Consider the following 19,790-nt stretch of genomic DNA (forward strand, 5'->3'; position numbering starts at 1 on the left):
CAAGAGCTCATTTTCACATGTGGATTTATTTTTTTATGTTTTCATGTTTTATGCGTTCAAATTATTTGTTTGGCAGTACAGATCTTTTATTTGGCACTTAACAGAAATCCCTCTCTTAACTATAATTGCTGCAGTGTTGTGTGTTACATACTGCTGTTCCTGGGTTTCTCTCAACTGACCACTAATGACATAGTCAGAGGCAACACGGGACAAAGCTAATGATAGATTAGGTAACATGAAGCAACTGAGAAAAACACAGGCACATGGAGAGGAAAATGCCTGTGCTCGTGTCTGCTTCATTTATAAAACAAGCTTTTTTTCTGTCTACTGTACATGTTTGCTTGTCTTTACTATATGTTCAGAATGTGGTCTAATACTTGTATCCCTGTTAAAAAACAAGTGACCTACAAGGTCATTCAATGGCATTGTGGAGGTGGGGATGAGGGGTTCTAGACTCACTCCATGATCCAGCACAGCCCGTGCCGAGTGTGATTAAAATGTAAACAGCTGCAAACTCTCTCTCTCTCTCTCTCTCTCTCTCTCTCTCTCTCTCTTTCTCACTTACTCTCGCTCTCTCACCAGAATAGAAACACTTGTGTGTCCACAGTGCTGCTTTGGTGACGCATGCTTTAGGAGAAGTGGTGAGTTGCTGGGCTGGATTTAGCCGATTAGTGAAGGAAAGTTTACTCAGACAGAGACAAGAAACTGAACTAAGCTACTTGAGTTGCATGCTAGAGAAAAGAATAAAAGTGACCTTGTATCAAGTCAAAACAATGACAGAGAACATAATTAGTATATTTCTGTCAACATCATTACTTGTATCATGGTGTTATTCTTCTATTTGCTCTTTAATTCCAAAACAAATGAGTTTTCTTGACATATGTACTTGTATGTACTTGTATAGAAATGAGTTTCCCCCTGTAAATATACATACATACATACATACATACGTACATAAAAGATTGTGTTCCCTAGAACAAATGTTAACTAATCCCTTTACTTGACGTCATTTATCCTCTGTAGTCTCTCTGCATTCCTTCCATGTTTTACTGGTGTCATAATTTGTATATGTAGTGATGTTTGATTCTACATAGCGCTTTAGTAATATATCACAGACCTTTAAAAATCCTTTCTGTAGTAAAATCTTTGCATATGCCACCTGACATGATGGCAAAAAGGAGTAAAAAAAATAAATAAAAACAACAGAAAAAAAAAAAAAACAGAAAAGCTAAGAGGCACAAGATAAACTGCTATTTCAGTATGTTAGTGTTTGAAATGCCAACAAGTGACCCTTTTGTCAGGGACCCTTTCTTAACCTCGAGCCCTCACCGCCCAAAACTTTTCCAACCACAGACCCCCTCTCTTTTCCCTGCCTCACAAGATAAATATAGCACACAGTCATCCTGCACATCTTGTGTGTACATACACAGACAAGAGGGAGAGAAAAAAAAGCCTCATAGTTCAAACCCTGAATATAAAAGCCAGTCAGACTGAGAATACCCACAAACCAACATGGTCCACTAGTGAGAAAGAGCAGCACAAAATAGATAACCAGTAAAGGAGAGCAAGACAGGGCCTGGCTCCAATAATTCAGACATTGTTTGGACAAGACCTGCCTAAAGCCACTTCTGCATTTCCCTTTATGACCATTCTGGTCTCAAGCCTCGCTCTGTAAGAGGATATCGATTTGCTCCCACTGAAACTTGCGAACACTAATGAGCGAGAGCGGCTCTTCTGCTTATCGATCGGAGCGCAGTTTCCACCAGACGTCCTCATCTTCATCTTCATCTACATCCTCATCAACCCCATACATGGAGAAAAGCAGGGGGCTATTTGCTGAGGACTTTGGATCATTCATGTGTCCCAAGGATGCAATGGGCTTTCCAAGTGAGTTATCTTACTCTCTCATTCACTCTGGATTAATGTAGCTTCATTTTCCCTACGTTGGATACACAGCTTCCATACATAGGTTCTTTTTTTACTTCTTGGAATTGTTTAAATTAGAGATTCATTTTTGAAGTTAATCACAATTTCAATCCTGTATTGATTCAGAAACAAATATGAATATATCCTTATCAATAACATATCGAAATCAGGTCCTGTGTATTTTTATGTAAGTTAGTATAATTAGTATGCTAATGTTATGATATGAGTGCTGTAGGATATTTCGGTGGATGACTGTTAGGCCAGAATGTCCTTCAAGAGGGTCAAGTGGCATTGGAGGACAGGATAGGTGTCAGAGGTTTGTGGACCAGGGCCAAGGACGTGATTTCCCCAATGTGCCTTTGGGGAACAGTTGGTCATGTGTTGCTTAGTTACAAAGACACAAGAAGGATAGTTTGGGATTTATGCTGTCAAACTCTCAAACGTGTCATTTATGCAAAGGGATTTTTATTTACACTTCAGTTGGTGCTTAAATTATACTTGGTACAAATTATAAGATAAGAAAGGCATCTTTATATTGACTATCATCAGTAATTTTCAATTAAATCCATTGGGAAAATAAGCCCTAGTTTTAGCCCTGTCTACACTAAGATCTGCACTGAATTACTACAGTAAATGTGTGAATTATTTTAGGTCTGGCTGGGACACCGGGAAATATTAAAACTCTCGGTGACACCTACCAGTTCACAGTAGACGTCTGTGATTTCTCACCGGAGGACGTGATCGTTACCACCTCCAACAACCAGATTGAAGTTCATGCAGAAAAGGTGACGCAAATTCAATTCAGTTTGATTCTGTTCTATTTGTATTGCATATTAACAACGAATGTTGTCACATAAGCAGCTTTACAGAGATCTGTAGATTGAGATTCCACAACTCCCTGAGATCATATAACAGATGCAAAAGTGAATCTTCTGGATGAATTGACATAGTGGGATTATAAATCATTACAGTGGTCAGATGCAGAAGATTCAATGCAGTATATGAATATTGTGAATTAGAGTCTGGGGATAAACACAGGACAGCATTTAAGAACAGTATCCAGGAAAGATGATCTAATTAAATAAAAGTTTTGAGCAAGTCTGCATGTTTAGGGTGTCCGTTTGGGACCATTTACAACAGCACAAGTGCAGAAGCTCCAAGCAGAAAACTTTACGTCTCAATTCTGCACAAAGTTTGAAATCATTCATTATGTCTGCATTTTGTTGTACAGCTTGCAACAGATGGCACCGTGATGAACACATTTACCCATAAATGCCAACTACCGGAGGACGTGGACCCTACTTCGGTGACGTCTTCCTTGGGGCCTGAAGGGACACTCACCATCAAAGCTCGAAGGCATCCAGCTAAACTGGAACACGCCCAGACGTTTCGCACGGAAATCAAAATTTAAACCTTCTTAACATTCAGAATTTTATTGTGATTCCATTTAAGAGCTACACTTCTTTTCTTTATACTTATGTAATCCTTTTTATTTCCACATACTTCTCCACACTAGGACTATAAATAAAACACTACATGGATTTTCTAGCTTGATCTCATGAGAAATTTGTAAGGATATGAATAAACAACGAAAGGTGATGTTTTTGCATTTGGTCTGATTTCATCCAAGTAAAAAAGATTGTAAGAAAAGCAAATAGTGCAAATTTCCAAATGTTGAGATTATGTAGGGATTTTCATCGTAATGCGATTTGTTGTTAAGTTATAGGTCATAACAGACATTGTAGAATTTAATTGTAAAGACTGCACAAGCCTGTGTATGAATAAATGTATATATAAAGTCGAACTGGTCTCTACAAACTCACCATTGTTTGGAATTAAAAGCACATCAATTCTGTGTCTGTAGCATATTTTTATTTTCATGCATGAATGATTTGTTACGCGTCTACCATCACAGCTAATAACAAACAGTCTTACCAGCCTATTAATAGTAATTGCTGTCATTAGTCAGTCTTTGTAACTAGGCCATCCTTTATGCCTATGCTTTTCTTTCTTTTTTTGCTTGTGTCATTTATTAGGCTTTGTGCTATTTATTATTTATGTGCTGCTGGGTTTTTTCCACTTTTACAGCATTATAAAAAGTGAACTAAAATTTAAACATGTATTTAAAGGTCAGAATACCATTTCCATTGTAGTATCAAAAGCCTAAATCTATTTATTGGTAAATACAGGCATAACATATTGGACAAAAATATTGTTTAAAATAAAAAAGGCCAGAAAATAACAAAAGCAGGCCTTATTATAATTCAGTAGTAAATGTACAGGTCCGCTATTAAATAACCTCTGTAAAATAACCAGTATCCTTTGTAGAGTATTGATTACCTTAAATAAGTGAATGGTAATCTAAATTTCAAAATAGTGAACAATGTATAATAAAGATCTTTGTGAAATGTCAAAAGGTCAGACCACCAGGATTTTATTCATTATTTTGTTTTTTAGCCTAAATTAATTAACTCCCATTTACAAATGTATGATATGGTTTCACAATAGACAACACTTTCACATAGTTAAAGGTTCTTAGCTTTGTGAACCTTTCAAGGGTTTCAGAGATTCAATATCGAACCTCAAGGGTTCAACTTTTAACGTTTTTATGTCTCTTCTAAAATTTACAGATAAAATATCTTCAAGTCATAAGTTTTTAAAGCCCTGTGTACTGTGTACATTTCATAGCATGATATATAAATTGATACTATCATAAACACAGCCACACGTTAGAGCATCAACATTTAGGGCTATTGATAAAAGTCAGAAGAGAACAAAACCACGGCTGGGTTTTAATAATACGTTTGATTAAAAAGAAAAGTACATGATATAAAAAATAAAAAAGACTGATATGAATGTTTAGTTCATTACACTGAAATGTTGTATCCCAATAGACATCTTTTTAGAATTTATAAAAAAATAACAACTTTTTTCCTCTAATGATGTGGTTTGTGTTTATAGATCTTTGTGTGGGAAAAAGATGAAAATGACCCAGAATATTGCTGTGGTTACATAACTATGGCTTTTAAACATGAGTTTAAAATCAATTCTGATCAGTTGATCATGTTTATAAAATGATTTTTAGCGCAGGTAAAATGCTAAATTTTATCCTAAATAGAACAAAAGTTTCAGTAGACATTTGTTGGTGCTGCAATCATGTCTTCATAAACTGGAAATTAAAAGCAAATGTGTAAATTCAAATGCTATTATTTATATCATATATGTGATATAATTTTGTATTAAGGGGGCACGGTGGCTTAGTGGTTAGCACGTTCGCCTCACACCTCCAGGGTCGGGGTTCGATTCCCGCCTCCACCTTGTGTGTGTGTGGAGTTTGCATGTTCTCCCTGTGCCTCGGGGGTTTCCTCCGGGTACTCCGGTTTCCTCCCCCGGTCCAAAGACATGCATGGTAGGTTGATTGGCATCTCTGGAAAATTGTCCCTAGTGTGTGATTGTGTGAGTGAATGAGAGTGTGTGTGTGTGTGTGCCCTGCGATGGGTTGGCACTCCATCCAGGGTGTATCCTGCCTTGATGCCCGATGACGCCTGAGATAGGCACAGGCTCCCCGTGACCCGAGGTAGTTCGGATAAGCGGTAGAAGATGAATGAATGAATGAATTTTGTATTATTTATAATTATATAAATAATACAAATATACGACATAAATAATAGCGTTTAAATTTATATAATATATTTAAACGCTATTATTTATATCGTATATTTGTATTATACTATTTAAAATTGAACCGTATGCTCGACTGGTGAAATTCATTTCCAAAAAATAACAGATGTTTAATTCAGCATATTAACTGGATAATGAAAAAACAAACAAACAAAAAAACACATCTGTTGGTAAACAGCACTCATGTGGCCACCTGAGAGAACTGCAATTCCGCGCATGCGCAAAGACAACCCTACGAACCCCACTCGGCCACTATCAATCGATCAGAGAGCGGAAGATGGCGGAGCGTCGAGTCTGAGCAACGACATCGATCGCCGGATAACTCGATCGGACGCAATCGCTCGAGTGTGTAAAATTGATCAAGTACGTCCAGTTTTTTTTAGGTAAAACAATGGCTATAATATGAACATTTAAACGGTGTAACGATGAGCCGAATACGGGTGTTAACAACGCGTCATTCCTGAAGCAAAACACAACAGAAGCTGAGGACACTTTCAGATCGTCTCCTGTCACCTCCATCTTGTTTCACTGCTCCATCCGCGGCCAGGCACGCTAAATTAATCCCGGAGCCCAAGAACAGAGGACTTCTAATCAATCCGCAACATCGTCAACCTGCTAGTGGAGGGATAAAGTAGGCCTGTGTGGTTGAAGTGTATGTAGCTTTCATTTCATGTATTACACACATTCAGACAACAAACACACGTCTTCAGTGTTTTATAGCACGGCGAGGCAAATATAAAGTCAAATAAGGCTGCGTGGAGAAAATCCTGGTCAAATACGACCGAAAAACAAGAGTTTAGCAGCTAACTGTGGCTAGCTTTAGTTACTGTTTATTACAGCACGACACCTGAAGCCATGTTAACGGAACACATTGTCTACCAGAACAAGTTTCATTAGGGATGTTAACAGAGTGACACACGACGTTTTCCTCTACTTAGTGTTCACTATCACTATTATATTGATTATAATAAAATATTGTCAACTATCATCTGGTTTAATTTTATGTCTCAGAAGAAGCTGATTTGATTGTAAACAAAAAGAGTTTTGTTGGGACATGATATTACATCATGGGCAAAATATACAGTGTAAATACATGAATGCATTGTCAGGTCAATTAACCAGGAATATTAATAATTAATGCAGTGAAGAACTTGTTAATGGTAAATATTTTCACTAGCATTTGTTTAGATTTCAGACCATTAATGCTGCTAATGGATGACTATGAATCATTTTATTTATTTCTTAAAGAAAGTATTTACTGTGTTTATTTGGGGTCATGATGTTATGATACTGATGTTTTAGCTGTAAAGATCCAAAACAGAAATACAAAGGTATACAGTGAGACCACTATGAGTTTATTTCTGTTTTTCACATTACCACAATATGTACAGAGCGCTCATGTGTGCCCTGTTGACCTGACTGCGTTCTTAATGCAATACAAATGTTACATATAAAAATGGAATTATCAAGACATTATTATATTAATCTTAATATAATTAATTAGCAGCACATTTAACTTAATATATTTAACATGGCTGAGTGACCAGGTTTTTATATATATATATATATATATATATATATATATATATATATATATATATATATATAAATGTATATATGTGTGTGTGTATATATGTGTGTACATGTGTGTATATGTATGTATATGTGAATGAAACATGTCATTATTTGCAATTCTCAAAAGCCAAGAAATCAGCTGGGGTATGTTTGGGGGATATTTTATCCAAAAACATGTTTTTGTAATTTTTGTACATTTTTATTTATTTAGTTTTTGGTATGAAGAGTAAAAATATTACCCTTATTTTTGTGTTTTTTTTCTTTTTCCCCTCCTTTTCCCCCCAGGCTGTTCTGCTACAGGTTTGATACACCACCTGAAATCAGTAAAAATGCAGGCAACAGATTTATATTTTGATATTTGGACTTATTATTAATATCTTTTATTACCTTGCAGGCTTTAGATCAAGCAGAAGTTTTATTAAGATGTAAAAGTATAAACATACAAGCACATACAAGAAAATTCACAATGTATAGAAATATTTTTGCCTTTTTAACTTGGAGAGAGAGAGAAAAATGTGGCTGGTGAGGGAACAGGTGTTTATAGTTGTGTGGTTTTTTTTTTTGGGTTTTTTTTTCATAACAGATTATCCAAAGCAAGAGCCTGACATATCCCAGGTGGCAGTCATGGACTTTCCATGGCACAGCGGGAAGGTTTTAGAACAGCTGAACCATCAGCGTCAGCAGGATCTCTTGTGCGACTGCACGTTTGTCGTGGATGGAGTGGATTTCAAAGCACACAAGGCCGTACTGGCAGCATGTAGCACTTATTTCCAAGCTCTCTTTCTTGACCAGAAGGATGTTGTACATTTGGATATCAGTAATGCCTCAGGTATGCAGAATCTGTTGCAAACTATCTATCATGAAAATCCTGCATGATTTTACAGTTGAACAGAGAAATGTACGAGTATGAAACCTAACACGTTAAATGTCTTGTTGGGATAAAGTATGTGTACTATATCTTTTTGTTCTGAAGTTGTTCACACTGTTGCGTGCAACTGTACATTTTCTTCTTATGCTACAATTTTTATTTTATGATCCTTGCAGGCCTTGGACAAATCCTTGAATTTATGTACACGGCTAAACTTACGCTGAACCCTCAGAATGTCGAGGATGTGCTGGCTGTAGCCACTTTTCTTCAGATGCAAGAAATTGTCAATGCATGCTCTGCTTATAAGTCACTCACAGGACCGCCAGTGATAAACAATGGTCAGTAGAATTTAAGTTTATGTGTGTGTGTGTGTGTGTGTGTGTGTGTGTGTGTGTGTGTGTATATATATATATATATATATATATATATATATATATATATAAAAAACATACTCACACACACATTATAAGATCCTCTCTTTTTTGCTTCTTATCACAAAGCCGTATCAAGTCCATCTGAGCAACATCAGAAGCTGGATAAGGAAGACAGTGATGCTTCAATAGAGCATCAGGACAGTCATGTCTCGGCTCAGAGCGGTGGTCCTGAGGCAGATGAAGCTCCTTCAACATCAGTGACATCAGAAGAGCAGCAGGCGAGGTGTAGCACTACTGAAAGACAAAGCGCAGGAAGTCAAAGTGCAGGCGTTAGGGTAGGAAGACCGAACAAGCTCAGCCAGAACTCTAAGCTCAAGGAGCAGGAGGAGAGCACAACAAAGGATCTCATGGCGTATCAGGATGACCTGTCTGATGCTGATTACACACCCAGTCAGTCTGTCCTCCCTGTCATATACTTTCCTCAACAAGGATGATCATTAGTACCCTCTGTATATGAAAACCTTTGCTACTCTCTGTTCTTCTTTTAGAAATATCACAAAGAGCTGTGACTAGGAGGTCTTGCGTAAGCACACGGAGAAGCAAATCAAAGTCCATCACTCACTGTGTGTCCACACCAGGTAAACACTCACCTCTGTCATGCTATTACCGCATCCATGTACATTTTCACTTCTGGTGAACACCTTGTGCTTTTGTCGCTTAAGTGATAGATGATAGTAGCGAAGGAACTTTGTCAAAAGCCACGATTGAGGAAAATAAAAGAGAAGAACTGAAACAGGAAGAGGAGGCAGACGAAGAGGAGGAGCATACAGAGCAGGAAGATGAAGGAGAGATGGATGTAGATGATGCAGAAGGAGAAACAGATGAAGGAGAAGAAAAGTGTCTAAGATCTGGGGTCATTGCTGATCGCAGTGAGTCCAGATCGTACGGGTCCGTCACACACAAATGTGAGGTGAGAGAGGCTTACAATGCGTTATAGAGTAAATTATATCTTCCACTGCTTATAGAAAATATTTGAATACCAAAAAACTTTCTTGTAAGGTTGATAAATTGATAAATGTTTAATAAAGACTCCTCAGAGAAAACCTCAGCATATCAACACTTATAAATGGGTTTTTAACCCGTTTATGTGGATCTTCGCTGTCAAATTGATTTCTGTGTAAGTGCATATGTGTGTGGAATTTCAAAACTGCAGTCATTGCATCCTAACAGTAAGCATTGGGTTGAAACAGACATTAGAAGACAGACTGCAATTCTTATTTAGCTTTTTCCACACTTGGGCAATACAGTAAAATATTTCAGGTTTCACACACTACTCTTTGACAAACTACTCTTTATTAGCAAACTAGAGAATTCTCACCCTGACTGACTTATCATCACCGGAGAATTAAACCATGCGAATCAGTGCTCCCTAAATTCACAAACATCCCTGGTGCATACCATGTGGCTACCTTCCCCGATCTCGGATGCTCCGTCTAAATCTCTTATGCTAATTCCAGCATACAAACCACTCACTTCATGCTCCAGACCAGTTCAGAAGCAGGTGAAAGCCTAGCCAGCAGGCTGCAACTGGTGGTAATTCCACCATCTTAGAGTAATACACAGCATCCGGGACCAGTTACATCAGATAAGTGCATTGATGGCACTTAAGTTAGAAACAATGGTGGACTGCATAAGTGCTTGTGTGGCTGAAGACCACAGACTCCACCTCTAGAGCAGGTGACAAGGTGGTCTTAAGGACAGAAAGGGACAAACACACATATACAACTATGCTTTATAACTAAATTCTTCCGTCTATTAAAACTCTGCCTGTCTCAGAAATGGAATTTAGAATGAAAAAAAAATTTTTTTGCGTTTTGGCGTCAACAAACTTTCCGGCTGTTCACATCAGTCCAGTACAGCCGTAGATAAAAATCGGGTTGAGAACTGAGTATGAAGTATTTTTTAACACTGACTAACGGCCCAGCTTCTTTTCAGTATGTTCAATTTGTTTTTTTTTTTCCATAGACATACAGAATTTTGGCAGTAGTGTTTGCTTTTATTTTGTGTTCTGTGCCCGAATTATCTGCAAACCATTTCCATCCTCAAATTTTCCATGGTCTTGATGGCTTTTGCAGGACTGTGGGAAGAAGTTTACCCACACTGGGAATTTTAAACGACACATGCGCATCCACACAGGAGAAAAGCCCTTCAGCTGCAGGGACTGTAACAAGGCCTTCTCAGACCCAGCCGCATGCAAAGCTCATGAAAAAACCCACAGGTATTTTTAATGGAAAGAAGGAACCAGATAGTGACGGTTGGTGTAAGTACATTAGTGTGTCACTGATGTTTTTTTTTCCATCTGTGCCAAAACTATAAATAAACAAAATTCCTTAAGTGTATGTTAAAGTTACTTGACCGTGTCATACATAATTATGTTACACAGAAGCTGAAGTAAATCCAACTGCCACAATAGTGGGAATAAAAACCACAGTTGACCCATAAGCATTTCCTCTTTTCACCTTTAGCCCTGTAAAGCCATACTGTTGTTCCACATGTGGGAAGAGCTACCGGCAGATCAGCCTGCTCAACCTACACAGGAAGCGGCACACCGGAGAGGCACGCTACAGCTGCGATGACTGCGGCAAACTCTTCACCACCTCGGGTAACCTGAAGCGCCACCAGCTGGTGCATAGTGGCAAGAAGCCGTACCACTGTGACTACTGCGAGCGGGCTTTCTCCGACCCCACGGCCAAAATGCGCCACCTGGAGATCCATGACACGAACAAGGGCCACAAATGCCCACAATGTGACAAGAAATTCAATCAGGTAAGATAAAGGGCTGAGAATACAAAAAATAAAAACATTTGTATGAAACACACCAATAATTGTTTCACAAAATCCTTTTTTAGTTAGGAAACCTGAAAGCTCACATGAAGATCCACATCGCAGACGGCCCTCTGAAGTGTAAAGAGTGTGGGAAGCAGTTCACCACATCAGGTGAGATGTCTACTAGAAAGAGGTGGAAGAGGTGGTATGGGTGTGTGCGTCTGTGTGACGCCCTTAATTTTGTCACATATACGTTACAGCACAGTGAAATTGTTTCTTCGCATATCCCAACTTTGGAAGTTGGGGTCAGATGATACAGTGCCCCTGGAGCAGAGAGGGTTAAGGCCCTTGCTCAGGTGCTGGAGCTTGAACCCTCATCTTCTGATGTATGCAGTCATGCATATATGACTGTATTTGTGCAAGTGAGTGTGTGTGTGTGCATGTATTAGAGTGCTTGATGATGCTCTCTTTGTACAGGGAACCTGAAGAGGCACTTGCGAGTTCACAGTGGAGAGAAGCCCTTTGTGTGTATGCACTGTCAAAGAGCATTTGCTGATCCGGGTGCACTGCAGAGACACGTGCGCATTCACACAGGTACTTCACTCACTCTCTTACAGGGCTTCTATCTCCATGTGTCTTTTCTGTAGAGCACATTGTGTGTGTTTGTGATTGCTGCAGGAGAAAAGCCTTGTCTTTGTCTGATCTGCGGAAAAGGCTTCACACAGGCCAGTTCACTGATTGCTCATGTCCGACAACACACTGGAGAGAAGCCGTATGTGTGTGACCGCTGTGGCAAAAGGTAAATTAAACACACACACACAAACACACACACATACCATATCTATCTATATGTGCGTGTGGGTCTGTAAATAATGTGTGTAATATAAGAAGCCTGTGCATTAATACAAATAATGTTAGTAAACATACAATGTACTACTGTGTATAAAGTAATTTGGATTATTTATTGATTCTGTTTAATTGTAATGTTATACAGGTTTGTGCAGTCCAGCCAACTGGCCAATCACATCCGCCATCATGACAACATACGACCCCACAAATGCCAAACCTGCAACAAAGCGTTTGTCAATGTCGGAGACCTCTCTAAACATATCATCATTCATACAGGTACACAAAAAAGAGCACAATCTTTTTTTTTTAAGCTTCGGAGTATTTAATTTCTCAGAATTTCAGCACGACATCCAAGTTGAAGGTAAACGCAATATTATCAGCGCTTACGTTGTCCCAAAAGAGAGGAAAAAACTTTTTTTTTTTCCCTGAAAGCTTATTTATCTCTGTAACTCCAAGCACAGGTGAAAAACCTTACCTTTGTGACAAGTGTGGCCGTGGGTTTAACCGTGTGGACAACCTCCGTTCCCACGTTAAAACCGTTCACCAGGGCAAAGCAGGAATGAAGAGACTGATATTGACAGAGGAAGACAACGAGGAAGACAAGCTGCTTCCCGCAACTGCCTCCGTGTCCGATCTTGAGGAGAACGAAGTCAATATCGTTACAGTCACCACCGATGACATTGTGACTTTAGCTACAGAAGCACTGGCAGCTAACACTGTCGCACAGCTGACTGGTAAGAGAGTACACAAGATATAATGTGTCTGATCTTTATTAGCACAACAATGAGGTCATTGTTTCATTTGTTTGAATGCAAAGATGATGTGGAACATTTGTGTTCACTCTGTTCTGCAGTGGTGCCTGTAGCAACATCTGTGTCTGCGGATGAAACAGAGGCTCTGAAAGCTGAGATCACAAAGGCTGTGGAGAAAGTGCAGGAGGCCGGTGAGACAAAACATATATATTAGAGGACCATGTGGCAAAAGTCTTGTTTCTTAGAGTGCAAAATATCTGCACACGCCTAGAACAAAATATCAGTTTACACAAACAAGACGTAGAGTTTTGTGTTTAATAGACTTTTCCTCATTTTTCAGAAGAAAAGGTGTAATAGTGTATGTTATGTTATAATGGATGTCATGTATATTCAGATCAGGTCTTTTAGTCAAGAAGGTCATGTTAATAGAACGTGATAGAACTCATATTTAAGCTTTTAGTATTTTTAGCTTTAAGTATTTTTAGGTCAATTTGGCTTTTATTCATTGTATTTTCACCTGATATATTATTTTTAACTTCTTGGAAATAATCTTTTAAGAGAAAGACATATTTTTTGTAGCAGTTTGTCTTAAAAAAGCAGTTTGTAATGTTTCCTGTGAAGTGATTTGCATTTGCTGTAAAATAAACAGACAATCCTTCCCTATCCTCTCAGCCGACCACAGCGATCTGATGAAACCTGAGTTGCTTTGACATTAAGCTCATTTCTGGGCCAGAAAAAAGTCAATAAGAATGGAAACTACGTTGCTATCGTATTATCATCCGAATGCTAGGATTATGAGTCCTAGTTATTTACAAAGCCTTGAGACTAAAATGAGATTATTTACTGTAGCACACTGTAGAAGCACTTTTAAACAATACAAACTGCACGTTTAATCTTAGACTGGTTGACAACGCAGATGACTCTTACTCCATGCTTCAAGTTAAGAACTAAACTCTGCTGCCCTCCTGTTCCTATGTACTTTTTATTACTTAATCCTCGGGTCATCGTTCTCCTTTCGAGTGTTTTCTCTCAGTACCATCAGTACAGAATGACAGCATATTTCATACACCCCTTATATGTGTCAAACCCGTTCACATGATCCATTTTCATTCCCAACCTCTGTAGATCCCAACACGCAGATCTTATACGCATGTGACTCCTGTGGTGAGAAGTTCCTGGACGCCAGTTCTCTTGCCCAGCACGTGCGCATCCACACGGCCCAAGCTCTCGTCATGTTCCAGGCCGACTCAGACTTCTACCAGCAGTACGAGGCGGCGGACGCCACATGGCAGACCACCGAGCAGGTCATTCAGGGAGAAGAGCTCCTCTTCAGGAGGGAGGGAGTGGAAGAGGCTAACGATGGCACCCAGGACGAAGAGGTGCATAATGTACGTCAGACTGAGGAAGAGGAAGAGGAGGCGGAGTCACAGGCTGTAACTGAAGGAGAGGATGTACAGATTTGTGAAAGCGAGACACAGTGATGCTATACTGAGTGAAAATCCCAGAAACATCAATATAGTTCAGGAGATTTTAGGTATTACTTGAAATGTTACTATGTAAATCACATGCTACAGTTTGGGCTTGTCTTTAAAAATGTGTTGCATAGCACAATCACATGATTTCATGCTTAGACTGTAAATAATTCTTTTAAAAGAAGTCATTTGTTGCTCAGTGCACATTTTTTCTGATACTTATCACACAACACGAAGCGTCTATAATCTGCACCTTTCACTTTATATGGTTCCTTTACCAGCATCTACATTCTCAGTCATGTACGGAGTATTAAATGTTCTATACACTGTGCATAACATCTTAACCTCTGTTCCGTCACAATCTTATCCGTTTCATACGTTCCAGTTTTTTTTTTGTTGTTGTTTTTTTTTGTCTTAGACAGGATCACTTTCATATATGATCTAAACTATATTAAACATTAGATGCTCAGAAGTTGTATATAAAATAATTAGAAGCCATGTAAAAGTCTGTATGATGCTAGCAGCTACTGGCTTGAACGAGCAGGCGCATACGAAGTAAACAGATCTTGCACATCTTTTTAATTACGATCTTCATAGTGAAATAATGACATTAACCATTCAGTCATGTGAAAAAAATTAGGGCACACCATTAAATATTCAGTTGTTCACTTGTTAAACAAAAGAAAATCAATAAAATAAGTATTTCAGCCGAGGAAAAATGTTAGGACACCCTATTTTCCTAATAGCTCGTATTTCCTCCTTTGGCTGAAATGACCTCAGCGACACGTTTCTTGTAGCCAGCTACCAGTTTCTGACATAAACTGGAATTGTCCCCGACTTCTCAATGCAGAATTCTTTCAGCTGTGTGATATTTGAGGGTTTTCTTGCATACACAGTACGTTTCAAATCACCCCAATAGGATTTAGATCTGGGCTTTGACTTGGCCATTCCAGAATTCTCTGCTTTTTACTGTTCAGTGAGTCCTTGGTGGATTTACTGGAATGTTTATGTTGTGTTTTAAGGTCCTGTTCCGCTTCAGCTTGTTCCTCATGCACCTTCTGATACAACGTAGAATTCATAGTGAATTAAATGATGGTGAGCTGGCCAGGTCCTGCTGCTGCAAAACCTCCCTAGTCCATAACACTTCCAACGCCAAGTTTCAAAGCACATTGTCCCAGAAGTCTTGGCTTTTATTTCTGTGTTCTTTGGCAAACTTCAGTCTTTGTTTTTCTTAGACAGCAAAGGTTTCCTCCTTTCACACACACCCTGATAATTAAAGCTGACTGAAAATTACAGTCTCTTTCTGACTGTAGGTTCATGCACTTTGACATCAACTGTAGCGAGAGCTTGCTGTAGGTCCCGTGATGATATTTTAGGGTTTTTGGAGACTTCTTTAAGCATCTTGCGGTCTGCTCTTCGGGTGAATTTGCTTAAATGTCCTGACCTGGCCATGTTGGCAGTTGTTTTTTTAATGTTATCCACTTGTAAATGATTTTCTGGACAGTGATTACAAATTATTTTGAAATCTTTATAGATTCCTTACCAGACTCCTAAGCATCAACAATCTTTGGATCTCACCATGGTGTTACGTCTTACTTCAACATCTAAGAGCAAACTAAACTAAATGCCTGAGGATTAAATAAGACAAGACTCCTTCAAAATGCTCTGTAACAATGTTCTAATATTTTGTACCTGATGTGATACACCTATAGGTCATTTTATCCATTTTAACTCTTTCCTTTTTCCACACAAGAAATTGGATTACATTTTATAGATCATCTAAAAAAAGGCCTCTGTTTGGTTTAATTTGTTTAGTTATAGAAACTGAATCTTGCAATATTGTTAAAATGAAGATAAATTGCCCATATGTTTAACTATTTAAAAAAACACCACCACAAGGCCTTCATGGGGTGTCCTAATTTTTTTTTTTACATGACTGTACATGTATTGTGTTAGGTTTCACTTCATTTCTTCATTATTTCTTCATTAATTCTATTGTAAGATTTCCTGTTGTTTGATTTGGATTTTTGAGAATCTCACTTATTTTTCTTCTGCTCGTTGGTGTTCTCTGGGTGTCTGTTTCTTTCATTTCTTATTTATTTCTGACTTCACCATTGATTATGGTAACTGTAACCCTTTGACAGTTTTTTATACTCTTCTCTTACTCTGTAAGTAAAGCAGCCAGTGTTTTATTTTGGTGGGAATCAAACAAAAAACTCCCAGTGACACTTAACTCATTTGCTCACTGCAATCTTTTCACTTTTGTGATATAAATGACTGAGCTGACTCAGTTGCTGTAATTATAAAACATTATAAACATTATCTAACAACCTATTTTGTTACAAAGCTGTAAAATAGTGACAGTAAGAAACTGAAAGATTGCATTGCTAAGAAGAAGAAGAAGAAGAAGAAGAATGAAAAGAATTTATCTGGATTAAGCGCTTTATTCTGGATCCCAGGGAAATGGTGTCCTTCATGGATCAACATGCACACACACACCTAGGGACAATACACCATAGCTATCCAACTACCGGCCATTGTTTCTGGATTGTGGGAAGAACTTAGAGAGCCCTGAAGAATCCCACACATGCAGTAGCCTGATCTCAGGATCGAACCGTGAATGTTGAGGTAGCAACCAATGCCATGACTATTACTTGCTACTACTACTACAACTAATAATAATAATAATGATAATAAAATGATAATAATAAAATGATAATGATGATATAAACAAAATAATTATAACAATGGTAAAATAATGATTATAATGATAATATTAATGATAATAATAACAGGGCTGCCAACTTTTGAGTTCAGCTTAGCGTGATATTTGGGGGGCGGGGCTTTGGTTAAGGAGGAGTGGCTTGTGTAGGGGCGGGGCTTGGCGTGGAAAAAAATACAAACAAAATCCTTGCGTTAGCATAAGTGTATTAAGTATATATTGATTGTGAAAGTATTTAGTATCTGTACAGAATTTCTTGGGAGATTTACATTACATTTAATTTTCACAAACATTTTACAGAAATAGGATTAACATGTGATTAACATGTCCACAGATTAACATGTGATTAACATGTCCACAGATTAACATGTGATTAACATGTCCACAGATTAACATGTGATTAACATGTCCACAGATTAACATGTGCTCTATTGTAAGTGCTGGTGGCTGATTTTGCATCCTTAATCATTGATTTGGATGCAGCTCCCACTTGAACCCTGACACTTCAGATAACATCCTATAACAGACAATACAAATTTATCCATACTGACACCACCACCAGTCAAATATCTGGACATGATTGATAAGTTGTGATTGATATAAATAAAATCATTTTAATATGGGATGTCGTTGACTTGACATTCTGTTCTTAGAAAGCAATAATTAACATTAACTACTAGGCATGTCCAGATATTTGTCATCTGGAAATGCTTTTGTACTGTTTTTTATGATAAAGTCATGTAAAATAACTGCTCAGTGCTGCAAAACAAACAACTCTGCTAATGCTAACTTAATTCTATATAAACTATATAACACGTAGGCCTATTAGTTATTAGTTTAAACTGAACGGAGACACGGAGCGCCCTGTAACTCACTGACCTGCGTGCGTTCACAATTCACACGGTGCAGATGGGAGGGAGAACGGCTGACTACACAGTTTATGGGAATAAATGGTGTATTTCCCTCACAATTGTCACAAAAAACTCACTACACTGTCTGTCTGGTTTCTCTGTGCTTTGCTTGGCGAGATCCAGCGGCGCGATTCTGCGTGAGAATATGGGGGTGTGGGGTGAGAGCGTGAGATTTGGGTCAATTGCGTGAGTCTCACGCCGAATGCGTGAGAGTTGGCAGCCTTTAATAATAATATGCCATTTTGCAGTCCTGTCCTGTAGTTTGTGTATAATTATTAAAATGGGTTTATTGTGTAGTATATTTAAGCAGCACTTCCGGGACTTTGTTTGATCACCTCTCCGTTTTCGAATTTGTAGAAATAAATATCGCTTATTTATGTGTGAAATAAACTTAAAGGCACGTTATATATTACAGCATGTTCACCTCAGCTCCAGGCCCTCAGTAGTATCCATAGATATCTATACATATATACATATATGTATATATCTATACTAGCACTATGCATTATATTGTAAAAAAAAAAAAAAAAGTAGATTATCTTAATATCAAAACCTTAATTTTTCTCTGAACTTAATGATAAATACATGTCTGACCTTTGGAACGAACCAAAAAAAACTAGAAATCGCATTCATGACGATTTATGGTGATTTTATTTCTTTGCCTACATTGACGCTAATGCATTAAGAGGAGGGGGTCCACCGTACCAAGATGGCGGCTCAGTTGACGCATTCGCTCCAATGTACTGCCGTATACAAGGCGACATCTAGTGTATATATCTATGAGTAGTATCGCTCCATGAGGCGCTACATGATTGGCTGACGGCGTGGGTCAAAGTTCACACCCATGTTAACGCTGACGTTGTCCAAAGGAGGAAAATGGCGGCGGGTGGTTCAGCAATGAGGGACACGGGCTGCATTGTAGCATCAAGACGCGGAAAACGGAGTGCCAGCATGTCTCCATCACACTCAGGGGATCTTGTAAGAAATGTCATGTTCCTTTTTTCCGCCGCTTTGCTGCTGCAAGTGGTTTCTGGAGACGGAAAGACCCTGGTTTTGTTAGACAGCCCGAACATCAGAGACACCCATTCAGTGTTCTTCCGCAGTTTAGCAGGTGAGAGCAGCTCTGTTTGTCTTAGCCATATATAAAGGTGTCGGATTGTTATGCATTCATTCATTCATTCATTTATTTATTTAAGTTACATTTAAGTCGAGTGTTTGCACATATTAGTCGAGTCGATTTTTTATTTTATTTATTTTTATTATACGTATTTTCTATTTTTTTTTGTAATTTTATGGATTTATTTATTTATTTTATTAATTATTTTAGTTTAATTTATTCACATTAAGTCGAGTGTTTGCACAGCCAAATGCTAACATTAGTGTGCATTTCATGTGTCAAAAAGCCTGGAAAATGTCCATGAAGAAAAGCAATGACTGCAATATTTCTTATCAGGAAGCCATTTGTTATGCAAATTAGGATACATACCTTTTTGTAGGTGTAGTTTTGTAACTTTGACCATGGAAGTGGCTCAATTGCTGAGTTTGGATTTATATACTGCTCACAATTAAAACAAACCAATAAGCGGGGGAAAAAGGCAGTGCTTAGGAGTAAAAATATACCAATGCTGATGCCCATGTTAACCTTTACCTGCTTTTTTTTTCCTCAGATCGTGGATTTGATCTCACATTTAAGACTGCTGATGACCCCAGTCTATCCCTGATCAAATATGGACAGTTCCTGTATGACCACCTCATCATTTTTGCCCCATCTGTGGAAGGTAAAGCTCAGTTTATTATTGCAGTAATTCCTCAGTACATGTGTCCATGTATAACT

The 19,790-nt window shown here is 38.3% G+C and overlaps 3 protein-coding genes across 3 annotated transcripts in view; all 3 read left to right on the top strand.

Moving 5' to 3' along the window:
- Positions 1–1,457: 1,457 nt before the first annotated feature.
- hspb7 (heat shock protein family, member 7 (cardiovascular)) lies at positions 1,458–3,781 on the top strand. The gene is made up of 3 exons (XM_060894876.1): positions 1,458–1,887; positions 2,578–2,711; positions 3,158–3,781. Exons 1-3 carry the CDS (start codon positions 1,716–1,718, stop codon positions 3,335–3,337), a joined length of 486 nt encoding a protein of 161 aa, XP_060750859.1. The 5' UTR covers positions 1,458–1,715; the 3' UTR covers positions 3,338–3,781.
- A 2,053-nt stretch (positions 3,782–5,834) lies between these two features.
- On the top strand, positions 5,835–16,380 carry zbtb17 (zinc finger and BTB domain containing 17). The gene is made up of 15 exons (XM_060894005.1): positions 5,835–6,259; positions 7,766–8,011; positions 8,227–8,388; positions 8,551–8,874; positions 8,973–9,062; positions 9,147–9,394; positions 10,560–10,702; positions 10,950–11,250; positions 11,334–11,421; positions 11,728–11,844; positions 11,929–12,049; positions 12,245–12,375; positions 12,561–12,833; positions 12,953–13,042; positions 13,977–16,380. The coding sequence occupies exons 2-15, from the start codon at positions 7,807–7,809 to the stop codon at positions 14,330–14,332; spliced, it is 2,649 nt and encodes an 882-aa protein (XP_060749988.1). The 5' UTR covers positions 5,835–6,259; positions 7,766–7,806; the 3' UTR covers positions 14,333–16,380.
- A 2,424-nt stretch (positions 16,381–18,804) lies between these two features.
- The window catches only part of ddost (dolichyl-diphosphooligosaccharide--protein glycosyltransferase subunit (non-catalytic)), a 7,643-nt gene continuing 6,657 nt past the window's right edge, over positions 18,805–19,790 (top strand). The window contains exons 1-2 of the mRNA XM_060893377.1: positions 18,805–19,067; positions 19,624–19,734. Coding sequence (XP_060749360.1) covers positions 18,833–19,067; positions 19,624–19,734 — 346 coding nt within the window. The 5' untranslated portion in view covers positions 18,805–18,832. The remainder of the gene's footprint in view (positions 19,068–19,623; positions 19,735–19,790) is intronic.

The sequence above is a fragment of the Tachysurus vachellii genome, chromosome 19 (genome assembly GCF_030014155.1).
Source record: "Tachysurus vachellii isolate PV-2020 chromosome 19, HZAU_Pvac_v1, whole genome shotgun sequence".
In the NCBI taxonomy this organism is placed as follows: domain Eukaryota; kingdom Metazoa; phylum Chordata; class Actinopteri; order Siluriformes; family Bagridae; genus Tachysurus; species Tachysurus vachellii.